Raw genomic sequence first — 12,088 nt, forward strand, 5'->3', positions numbered from 1 at the left:
ATTTTCAGTTTAGGCTCGGTTTGAAACCGAAAGTCGCATAGTTTGACTTCTGCTTTGACTTTCAGTTCTGACCCGTTTAAGCCAAGTTTAGGATTGCCTTAGAGCTTCTTTTGGACCTATTTACATGTTAGTATAACCCTCTGTGATTATACAACTTGGTTCATTAGATATCCTATTCACACGCATGTTTCCGTTAAATGCTTATATGTTGACCATTATGCCCAAATGACCTTAAAATATGATTTTTGAAAAGGTAAAAGGGTAGACACCTTAGCTACTGATTTATAAACTTGCACCTAAAATTTGACATCAGTTTGAGGTATAGATTAAGAGTTATGCTCATTAGCGTAATTAGAAGCTTCTTTAGTAATTAAATGGCGTAAATTGCATATAACCTATCTAAACCCAAATTTTCATACAAAACTTTGTACCTGCTGATATAAAATAATATTTTGGGATTTTTAAAGATTTTTATTAAATTTTAGGCTGAGCATAACATAGTGTTCTAAGCTTAATTCGGTTAATGCCGGTTTTACCCTTTTGGACTATAAAATGAGTTTTATAAATCCTATTGACCCCAAACCTTTTTCTACTGATTCAATATGTTAAATAAATTATTTTGAGCCTTCTGGAATATTAAAAATATCAGCTTTTTATACAAAACCCGGAAGTGGCTCCAAATCGCCTTTTTAAGCATTTTTAACGCATAAGTATGTACTAAAACCTTTTTAAGCATATGGGGTTGAAACCTACTGATGTATTCAGTAAATTTTTATATTCTAATAGTAGGCAAATATTTTAAACTCAGAATTTCAGTTTTGACCTTTTAGGCCTATGTGAAATTACCAAAATGCCCCTGCGGAGCATAGTATGGTTATAAGTAATAAATTTCACATATATATGATACCCTAGTGTTATAACTATTTAAATTAAGTATATTTACTGATTTAATCAGACCTGTAACCCAGGTTATTATTTAAACTCTTTTACACCCTTTAAAATGACCAAAATGCCCTTATGAGGCATAGTTTGGGTTTAAAACCATTTGGGGCATAATGGAAGGTATCTTACTGATATCACAACATGTTTAAGGCATATTAACTTAAGAAACTTGTATATGACTCTTATGGTTACCCGTTACGCACTTTACGCGTTCGGATCGGCTTATGTAACTAGTTTATCCATTTTAGCCGAAACGGGTCAAACCATATCATTTCGGTCTCAAAATCCAGAATGTGATTAAGTTACTCAAATTAAACAAGTATGCAAGCTTGTTGGGTCAAAACCACATTCTAAAACGGTCTTCGCCTTATCATGCGTTTAAACCGTAATCTTCATTTAAACTAACCGGTCTAAGCTTAGGCTAAATTAAAAGACCCGTTAGGATTCTAATAGGTTATTAAAAACCTTCATTCCAGATATAGGAGCCCAGTAAAAGCTATCTGTACTTGCTGATTTGATACGGCTAGGATTAAATTTATATTTAGCTCAGGTAAATACATTTAACTTATTTTCCCTTATACGGGCTTGGGGTACGGTATACAAAATACCGCTTGGTCGGGTAATTGACCTTAACCGGTTGGTGGTTAAGTGTTGTCAAAATGACCCGTTTAAAAATGTTGTTTTGTTTGTTTAACGCCTTTGGGGGTTTGATGACCATGTCCCGGATATCCTTGGCATCATTCAAAGAATGGCCACGACCTTAGCACACGGGTGTAGGCGTACACCCGTAGTGCATTCAAATCAAATAAGTATAATCGTCGGTACGCGAGAAGTCTCGCGGCAGAATTATACTAAGTGCTGTGTCTATTAATCTTTAACCCGGCACGACCCGGACAACTGAACGCATAACAAACATGTAATTCTTTTACAAGATTATAAACAAATAATTATCCCAAGTTATAAAAAGTTTTGTGCCGTGGGCATTCAAATCAATTTTTAAAACCTTTTCAAAATGAGTCAGTTAAATTGTATTTACCAGTGTAAACTAATCCTATCAGTCAAGTTATTGATAGCTTATAGGATTAAAGAGTGGCAAATTGATAAATTTTCATCACGGGGAATAGTGGATGTAAAAAAGTGTCGGGGTCAAACAGGTTAAAAGCAGCAATGTACCAAATCATATTAGGTTCATGGGTGTGAAGGATGGTAGTCCTTTGAGGATGATCCGCCACATGGGTGACCACGTTATCGGGTGTGAGGGATGAACCGCAAGGGATGGACCAAAGCTGTGGTGATGAGCCCCTTTGTATGTATGTATGTATGTATGTATGTATGTATGTATGTGTGTGTGTGTGTATGTATGTATGTAGGAGAGACGTCACTAGCGGCTTTAGGAGGACGAAAACGATGGAGACAGGCCTATGGGGGTGGTGTAGCCCGTCCAGGACTATCCTCGACGGCCCGGGGACGAACCCCACACCGGAAAGCCTTAACTTAAGCATAATATGATTAAACAATTTACCCTAATAATTCAAAGAGTGGTTTCAGATTTATTTTGTAAACACATAAACTAAATTTAGTACCATAATTTTATCATAGCTCAATATCTCTTTGTCCTACATTTTTTTTCTTATTTAAAAAAAAATTCAATTACAATTTACTAATATTTTATCCGATAAACTCAACACTTTTCTATAATTTAATTTAGGGATTAAGATTAAAAGTTTAAATTTAGAATTAAAAACAAAATCAAGAAAGAAGCTAAACAACATTAACCGAAGTTAAAAAAAATGATTTTTGGAGGATTCATATTGGTCGTAGCACATATAATGTAGTAGCCAAAATAGAGTAGAGGTGCAACAAAAAACCAGGTCTTGCCTCCTTGCTACATAACCCAAGTTAGTATAAATAGGTTTTTGATGTATTAGGCTGATCATAACATTCGAAAATACAAAAAACGTACTCGAACACACAAAAACCTGCTCTCTTATATACTCGCCTTTTATTCTCTTTGCTTATTTTCTTATTAGTTAGGGCTACACAAAGTGCTCAATGCTTATTTTCTTATTGTTAGGGTTTCACAAAGTGCTAAATCACTAGCATTCGTTGGTGTCGGTTCCTCAAATGAGCCAACCATTGTGAGCCTTATAGAAACGACTCAGAACGCCGAAATTTTAGGGCAAGAAACAAGTGGTTCAATTTATTTATGTCTAATGCCGAACTAGATCTGTTTTGTTTTTTAACCGAAAGTTGTCTATGTCGTCGTCGTACGAAAGTTGTCAATGCCGTCGTCGGAGCCAATGTCGCCCATGATACCTGTTATAAAAAACAACCCAGAAATTGACCCAGAGAATCAACGATTAACGATTGAATCTTATTGAATACGAAAATGAATTACAAGAAAAGAAATTACAAAGAACTTGAAAGTAATTAATTCACTACAAACTACTGCAAACCCCTATTTATACTAATAGCCCCAAGTTCAGTTACAACTATCCGTTGTAAGAATTTCCACAAACAACCCCTGAACTTACAAGAATGTAAGTATCAGACCTTTTATCTAAACAGCTGCTCTCCAACACCTCAACCACTGACTCACTCTACAACAGTATTTCAATCCACTGATTTTCTATATACTGCTTATATCAACAACAGTTGTTTACCATCATCAGTAGTTATTATCAGCTGTTAACCACCATCAGTGTTTGATCACAAGCAGTGCTTAGAATTCCATCGGTTGTTTGTCTTGTTTAGCCTCAAACAGTGGTTTGCTTATTTAATCAGAACTCATCAGTGGTTACAACTGAAATGTTACTTTTCTCAACAATCTCCACCTAAGTAACAATTCAGCTTAACCTAAACTTAACGAGTTAAAGCAAAATGTAAACTTTGCACCTGGCAAAGCCTTGGTCATCACATCAGCTGGGTTAACATCTGTTCCAACCCACTTGACCATCACTTCCTTAGAAGTCACCACATCTCTAATCCAAAACATCTTCACATTGATGTGTTTGGTTCTTTCATGAAAAACATTGTTCTTTGACAACTGAACAGCACCTTCATTATCACAATTCACCTCCACACCATCCAATCTAATTCCCAAATCAGCAACCATACCCTTTAACCATAAAGACTCTTTTACCCCTTCAGTTAAAGATATGAATTCAGCCTCAGTTGTGGATAGTGCCACAACATGCTGCAACTGAGACTTCCAGCTCACCACATTCCCCATGACTGAGAACACAAAACCAGTTATTGATCTGCCATTATCTTTGTCTTTTGCATAATCTGAATCAACATAACCACTGACCATATTCTCCTTCTTAGCATGACACTCAAACTTTAAACCAAGTTTCTTTGTACCAGCCAAATACCTGAGAATCCACTTCACTGCTGACCAATGATTTTTACCAGGATTAGCCATATACCTGCTCACCATACTAACAGCATATGCAATATCAGGTCTTGTGCAGACCATGAGATACATCAGACTCCCAACAGTGTTTGCATATGGAACTTTGCTCATGTATTCTTCCTCTTCATCTGTTTGAGGACAATCTTTCTTTGACAAACTCACAAGTTCTTGTACTTGTAAAACACCTTTGTAAACTTATCTTGTAATCAATGCAAAGTTGTTTTCTTATACAACCCTTGCAAAGAAAAATCCAAGGAACTGATGAGTACCTTCAAGGCATGCAACATCAAACAGATCCCCAGATCTCAAAACAAAAAGGCTGATGCCCTAGGCAAGCTTGCATCTCTCACTTTTGCCCACCTTACCAAGAAGGTGCTGGTAGAAGTATTGAAGGCCCCATCGATCGATGAATTGGAAATCCAAGACGTAGTTACTGAAGAAGATCCAAACTGGATGACTCCCATCAAAAAGTTCCTTAAAAACGGTGAATTGCCAAATGATCAAGCAGAAGCTAAAAGGGTTGAAATCAAGGCAAGGCAGTACGAGCTACAGGGAGAAACCCTTTACAAAAGGAGTTACCTTGCCCCCTTGTTAAGATATGTCGGTCCGGAACAAAGCAAATACTTGATCAAAGAAATTCATGAAGGTGTGTGCGGAGCTCACTTTGGAGCTAGGTCGGTGGTTGCAAAGCTCATGAACCTCGGATATTTCTGGCCATCAATGCATCGTGATACAACCGAAGAATTGAAGAAATGTGACGCTTTTCAAATTCATGCACCAATTCTAAGAAGTCCCAAGCATGACTTAGTCCCAATAACTTCGGCATGGCCATTCCATAAATGGGGAATGGACATTGTTGGTCCATTTCCCCCAAGCAAAGGGGGAGTAAAATTCTTACTGGTGGCAGTAGATTATTTCACCAAATGGCCAGAAGTCAAACCACTTGCCAAAATCACGGGAAAGCAAGTCATTGACTTTGTTTGGGAAAACATCATTTGCCGTTATGGGTTGCCGGGGGTACTGGTCACTGACAACGGAAGACAGTTTGCTGAGAAGCCCTTCAGCACTTGGTGCAAGGAATACAAAATCGATCAGATCTTTAGCTCAGTGGCTTATCCGCAATCAAACGGTCAGGTGGAAAGAACAAATAGAAGCATAGTGGAAGGCATCAAGACAAGATTGGGAAGATACGAAAACAACTGGCTTGAAGAATTTCCTAGTGTTCTATGGGCAATTAGAACAACCGAAAAAACATGCCATAAGAAAACACCTTATAGCCTGGTATTCGGATCCGAAGCTGTGATCCCCGCTGAGATAGGAGTTGTAACCCAAAGAATTGTCAACATGAATCCCGAAACGAACCAAAAAGAGATCATGTTGAACTTACAACTCCTAGAGGAAGCAAGAGATCAAGCCGCAATTCAAGAGGCCAAATACAAGCAACAAATGGAAGCTTATTACAACAAAAAAGTCAAGAACGAACGTTTCAAGCCAGGGGACCTGGTCCTCAGAAACAATGAAGCCAGCAAGAAAGAAAATCAAGGAAAGCTTGGCTCAAAAAGGGAAGGCCCATACACCATCCTTGAAGCACACAAAGGAGGATCCTACAAGCTGGCTGACTCAGAAGGCAAAAAGCTTCCAAGGCATTGGAACGGCAAAACCTTAAAAAGGTTCCATGTTTAAACAAGAAAGCTTGGTTTGTATCAAAGTGTATTCAAAGCAAAATTATGAACATCTTTTGTAAAAAGCAAGTATTGCTGAAATGAATGAAGTTGCTTTATCAAACTTGTCTTTCTATCCTAAAATCAGGTTGAGAACCTAGCAAAAAACTCCATGGCAAGGGCCATGTAAGGGGATGAGCTCCCAGGCCACATCGCTCAATAGGTTCAAGGGTTGAATGAACCTATATAAGGGGTGAGTTCCTAAAATCAATACAACTCCATGAGACTTGTTAAGAAAACCTAAAATTGTCTCATAGACGGGTGTGAACAGCCTACACCAAATGTTCCCTAAGCCTTAAAAATATAATCAACAAAAAGGCTTAAAATATTCAAGTAAAAACCAAGGAAATAATAAAAAGGATAGGTGCTAGATCTTCTTGTTAAAAATACCAAGGCTAAGTGTCTGCAGCACTGAACCCTTCTAGGTATGACAAACATAAGAATAGCACACACTGGACAAAGACAAAGTTGCAAAAAGACAAAGAGAATCTGAAAAACTCTTGGACAAAAAACAAAAAGATACAAACCAAGTCAGGCCACAAGTCTAAGAAGCCTTCAAGGCTTCAAGCCACTCAAGCAACAACTCGAAACCTTAAAGGCTTCAACATTCTAACAGACAGCCAAAAGGCTTGAAAGGTTAAAGCCAAACAGACTGCCTTAACAAAAACAGACACAAGTCTAGAAACACAAGATAAATAAGAAAGTTAAGACATCATACCATATAAAAGAAAGCCCTAAAGGACTTCCAAGCATAAGTTAAAGCAAGTCCTAGTAACTTGCAAACCTAATAATTGTTCAAATGGCCACACAGGCCTTCAACATAACCAACAGGAACCTTAAGGGTCCCTGAAAACCTAATATTGTTTTAAGAGTTACAAAACATAAATTGTTTTTAGTGCTAAGAAAGCTACGAATTAAGAGTCAACAGACTTAGAAACCCCGGAACCTTCACCCTTGGTCTTCTTCGTTTTCTTCAGCTTCTTAGTCTTTAAACCTCCATCACCACCCACCGCTGAAGCCTCCAAGCTTGCATCCTTAGGAACATCCGTCTGACCTGAAAGGGTATCATCACTATCCCCCGAATAGGATCTCTTCCTTGAAAGAGAACCCAAGATTTCGGCACAAACTTTTTCATTTAAGCCCTCCGGTTTCAAGTCCTGCAACACAGTAAGAGGCTTACCAAAACAACCAGAAACCTGATGGATGTAAGGATAGGTCAGTTTCTCCATTTGCTCAACGGAGCCTTTAAAAACATCAGAAGCCTCGGGACGAAATAGAGGTGACTTCTCCAAAGGATGACCGGATTCATGAAGCTTGTAACCAACAATGAGGCCTTGGTGTTTCCCCAGGTTGAGAAGCTTAGTATAAACATCACCAAGGGCAGAATTGAACTCCTTGGAATGTAAAAGATATGTAACAACCTGTTGGAAACCATGCTCAATTAACCACTGATTGTCAGCAGTAGCACGAGCAACTGAAGCCTTCAACCCCTCTTTATCCTCGCGAAAAGCCTGTTGCTGAACAGCCAAAGTCTCCCGGTCAGCTTTTAACTTCAATAAGTTAGCCTCAAAACTTTTTTTCAAATCACCCATCTCAATCTCATGCATCTTCTTTAAGTCACTAACCTCCTTCTGCCATGCTGCTTCTTTCTCGGCAAAACCAGCTATCTCCTTTTTCATCAAGGCCATGGAGGATTTCATCTTATCCTTCTTCTTGGAAAATTCCTCATACTCCTGCATTCGTTGACGAAAACGAGCAATACCTTGAGGAAGCATAGCAGCAAGGTTGCAAGTACTCAAAACCATCCAGGACAACATCAAGTCATCATCCATCCCAGCAATGGTCTTATGCACAGAAGGAGGAGCAAGGTGACTAAGAGCATCCTCACAAACAACAACATCTTTGAAGGTGTCGTCATTCTTCACTAACCAAGCAGGCACATAAGTCCCTTCAGGATCCAACCCTTCAACGTCCCTGCTTGAAGACTCCTGAACAGGGGTAGCAACAACCTTCTTGCCTGGAACCTTTTTACCATGAACAACTAATTCCTTATCAACACCTGCTTCACCACCTTGATCTTCCGAAACTTCAATATCATCACTCAAGACCACTGGTTCAGTAGAAGTGGACTGAGAACCAGCTTTCAACAAACGACGAGAAGATCGGCGGGTTGAAGACTTGGGAACGTTGGACTTAGAAAAACCCTTGACATTGGCAACACTAGCATAACCTGTGCCCTCAAACCTTTGCTCAGCAGTCCTAACCACAACATTCTCACCAGGAACAGACGGAGCATCCTCAAACACAACATCAGAAGTATCATCACTTTTGATAAAATCCAAAGCAGACATGACTACAAAGAACAAAACAAAAGCAAATAAGTCACAAGTCAAAAGAAATGCAAAAAGGGCAAGAAGGGAAAATGCATACCCACGCCATTTCTCATTAGTACCGGATCCCGATCGGCTTTTCCCCAAATGTTACTAACCCCTAAAAGAACTAACAAATGTTCAGGGAAGGGACGAACCCTCGAAGGGCACCCCCGAATGGCTGTAAGAAAAGCATCATTCAATTCAGATTCAGAAGGCTCCGGATCATTAAGAACAGCACCCGGATGCCTCCACACCATCTTAAAGGGAACAATAGACTCGGAAACCCAGAAAAAGCGATCCTTCCAGGTCCCAAGTGTTGTAACCATGGACGAGATGAGGCAAGTGTCAACCTTTGATGTTTCAAAGGTGAACCAATCGCTATTCTTGGCCAAACGGAAAAATCGCCGGAAAAGCAACAAGGAAGGATCATATCCAAGAGCACGACACAAAACCTCAAAATGCAAAACCCTAGCCATCCCCTTCGGATGAACTTGCCCAAAAGAAACCCGATAATACTCCAACAAGTTCAAAACAAAAAACGAAAAGGGATAACGAAGATTCGACCATTGAAAATGACGACAGTAAAGAGCAATCGAACCAGGGTTCGGTTTATCAACAGGAACATCGCAACCAGGAGCAGTTGGGTTAAATTTTCTATCAATACCATATTCCATACAAAATAAATCTGCCTCCTCTTGTGTTAACCGAGAAAACGATTTTGCTAAATCCTTACGAGCACCCATTTTTGAAAAACAGAAAACGAAGAATGCAAGGTGTAAAGGAAACTAACCTTAGAGAAGGAAGGTAATTGGCAGAAACTTGGAAAGAGTATGAATAATGGAGTTTGCAGATATAAAATAAATGAAAACCCACAATAGGGGTAATAATGGCAAATAGTAATTTCTGCAAAACCGCCACCCTATCAACTGCCACACATCAATTAAATCAACTGTCAGTTATTTAAAATTCAAATTCAAATATTAACTGCCTTCAGCCTTTCAAGCAATCAAGCAACGAACCCTTGAAACCTCCAGGCAATAAAATACATGCATAAAAGTCAGAAGTCTTTGAGCATACTACCCAAAAACCTCTGACTTGGGGGGCTGATGACGGGGGTAGCCCAAGACTAAATAAAGTGACTAAATATGCAAATGCTCAAATGGTTAAATGGTTCAATGGTTAAAAAGCTGTAAGATGGGAAAAGCGAGGAGAAAACAGTGGCCAGTCACATCTGGAGATCGCTTCACCAACCCATAGCCGCAAAAGCAAAGCAGGTCTGCACAATGCACGCAATTACCCAGGGGTCAAAAGCCTTCAACCCCCAAAAGGGGAAACCCTCCACTGCAAGCAAGGTTACTAGTCAAAAACATTCTACTTCGGGAGATGTCTTCTCTTATAAATTGACACTTCATTTACTTCAGAAATCATCTCCTGGCCAGCTCTGATTCTCTAATCTCTGGTCATTCGTGTGGAGTACTTGCTCGTATACAAGTCACTCCTTTTCACATTCAACACACACATTCTATTTGCCCACACTTCCGAATCTGAGTACATTTCAGAGAAGGAATCTTCAGCAAACAATAACAATAAACTAGTAAACCTCCTTCCACGTCTTGCAAACGTGGGGGGACCCCGCGACCTGCGTTAGGCAAAGTTGAACCCTTAAACCCTTTTGCCTAACCAACCCAGCTACTACCGTTGGTCTTGTATTTGTTGCATCAACAGTTTCCTTATTGAGGGTTCCTTGGGATGGCGAAGCTCGTTGCTTGAGAAGGAAGGATCTTATAGACACTCTTTATGCTGCACTTCCTTTAGGCACGGTAAAGTTCAACTTCCAACTTGAATCTATAAAACTTGACCAGCATTCTACCAAACCAATTCTTCGCTTCATCGATGGAAGTTCCATTAGAGCTAAGGTATTTACTTGATCGAACACAAAAGCGTTCTACAAGTTAAGAATAGTCCTTTTTTTGCCTTTTACTTTTCAATTTCATTAGAAGAATGATAGTTACTGGTGCTTGTAGGTTGTAATTGGTTATGATAGTGGCAAGTCTATAATTGCAAACTTCCTTAACCTCAAGCCTACAAAGATGTTCCCGTCAAGCGCAATAAGAGGTCTAACAAACTACCCAAATGGTCATTCATTCGAACATGAGTTTGCTCGTTTATGGAAAGATAACATTCTTGTGGGAATAATTCCAGTTGTTGATAACATGGTTTACTGGTTTTGTTTGCTACCATACATTCCTAAAGGTTGTTATCAATTAACACCATATTTGTGTAGATATAGTTTCAATATTTACGTGGCTTACTTCATTTTTTGACTATAATTAACAGATGAAAAAACTTGGATAGATCCCGGTGTGATACAACAAGTAACACTAGAGTTGGTAAGCGATCATCCACAGGAAATTCGCAAAATGATCGAAAACACAGACATGAAATCATTATCTATTACACACATGAGATATCGTGCACCATGGGACTTGTTAACTGGCTCGTTTTGTAAAGGAACAGTAACGGTTGCTGGTGACGCTATGCATGTCATGGGCCCATTTTTGGGTCAAGGTGGTTCAGCAGGGTTAGAAGATTCAGTTGTGTTGGCTAGAACAATGGCTCAGTTGGGTTTGAATGGTTTTGAAAGCGGGAGTAAGCTAATGGTCCATGGAGTTGAGGAAGCGTTGATCGGTTCGTGAAACAACGAAGGATGAGGGTGGCCCGATTATCGTTGCAAACTTACTTCACCGGCATGCTATGGGGTACTTCTTCATTTCTAAAGAAGATTATGTATATTTTGTTGTTGATTCTTCTTTTTCACAACCAAAATGGGCATACTGATTATGATTGTGGTGATCTTTGATATGTTCAAAGATCATTAAACATGGTTTGTTAGTATATTACTAAGTTTATTTTAAACATGTTTATATGTATAGCAATGATTCAAAGATACAAACTCAATAAGTTGTGTATTATAAGTTTGGTTCTATAGACATTATAAACGTTATTTACAAATAAATATTCTTGTATGTTGTGTAATATAAGTTTGGTTCTATAGACATACATAAATGTTATACAAATAAATATTCTTGTATTAGAGAGTAGTCACTTTGATGTTTATCAGTTGCATTTCACTTACGGTATTTACTATTTTACTTAATCCTACCCGCATGGGTTTGGCACTTAGGTTTAAGATTCTTGTTATCATAGACAAAGAATGGCATTCATCCATTAATCAATTGATCATGTTAACAACTAGTGTTTTTTTAATGACACGCATAGGCAACGGGGGATTCTCGGTGTTATGCTTTTGACTTTGCGCGATGTAGTCGGGTAAAGCAAGACGAAACAACATTGAGTTAACCAAACTGATTCAAGGAGATCAAGTCCATTAAAAACATAATATACCAACATGAAATCAAATAGACATTTAAGCATATCCTTACATGATTAAATTTAAATAAATTCAACAATTAAATTTCATTAAATAACAATTTAAATTAAACAAACTAATAAAATCAAACAAAAAACACAATTTAAAATAAAAATAGAAAAAACATAGCTATAAAACGAAACTACTCCTCGTTTTCCTCTTCGAGGTCAGGTAGATCTTGAGCTGCAAGATGGACCAAAAGATTATT

General features: G+C 38.5%; 1 protein-coding gene across 1 annotated transcript; it reads left to right on the forward strand.

The window, feature by feature from the left end:
• Positions 1–9,336: 9,336 nt before the first annotated feature.
• Positions 9,337–11,458, forward strand: LOC110892836 (monooxygenase 1). Its single transcript, XM_022139979.2, has 4 exons — positions 9,337–9,346; positions 10,176–10,366; positions 10,475–10,703; positions 10,788–11,458. Exons 1-4 carry the CDS (start codon positions 9,337–9,339, stop codon positions 11,144–11,146), a joined length of 789 nt encoding a protein of 262 aa, XP_021995671.1. The 3' UTR covers positions 11,147–11,458.
• The last annotated feature ends 630 nt before the right edge of the window (positions 11,459–12,088 follow it).

The sequence above is a fragment of the Helianthus annuus genome, chromosome 2 (genome assembly GCF_002127325.2).
Source record: "Helianthus annuus cultivar XRQ/B chromosome 2, HanXRQr2.0-SUNRISE, whole genome shotgun sequence".
NCBI lineage: Eukaryota > Viridiplantae > Streptophyta > Magnoliopsida > Asterales > Asteraceae > Helianthus > Helianthus annuus.

Coding starts and splice junctions, on each gene's coding strand:
- LOC110892836 (XM_022139979.2), top strand. Junction 10,367..10,474: donor GAAGTTCCATTAGAGCTAAG/GTATTTACTTGA, acceptor TGGTGCTTGTAG/GTTGTAATTGGTTATGATAG. Junction 10,704..10,787: donor GCTACCATACATTCCTAAAG/GTTGTTATCAAT, acceptor TATAATTAACAG/ATGAAAAAACTTGGATAGAT.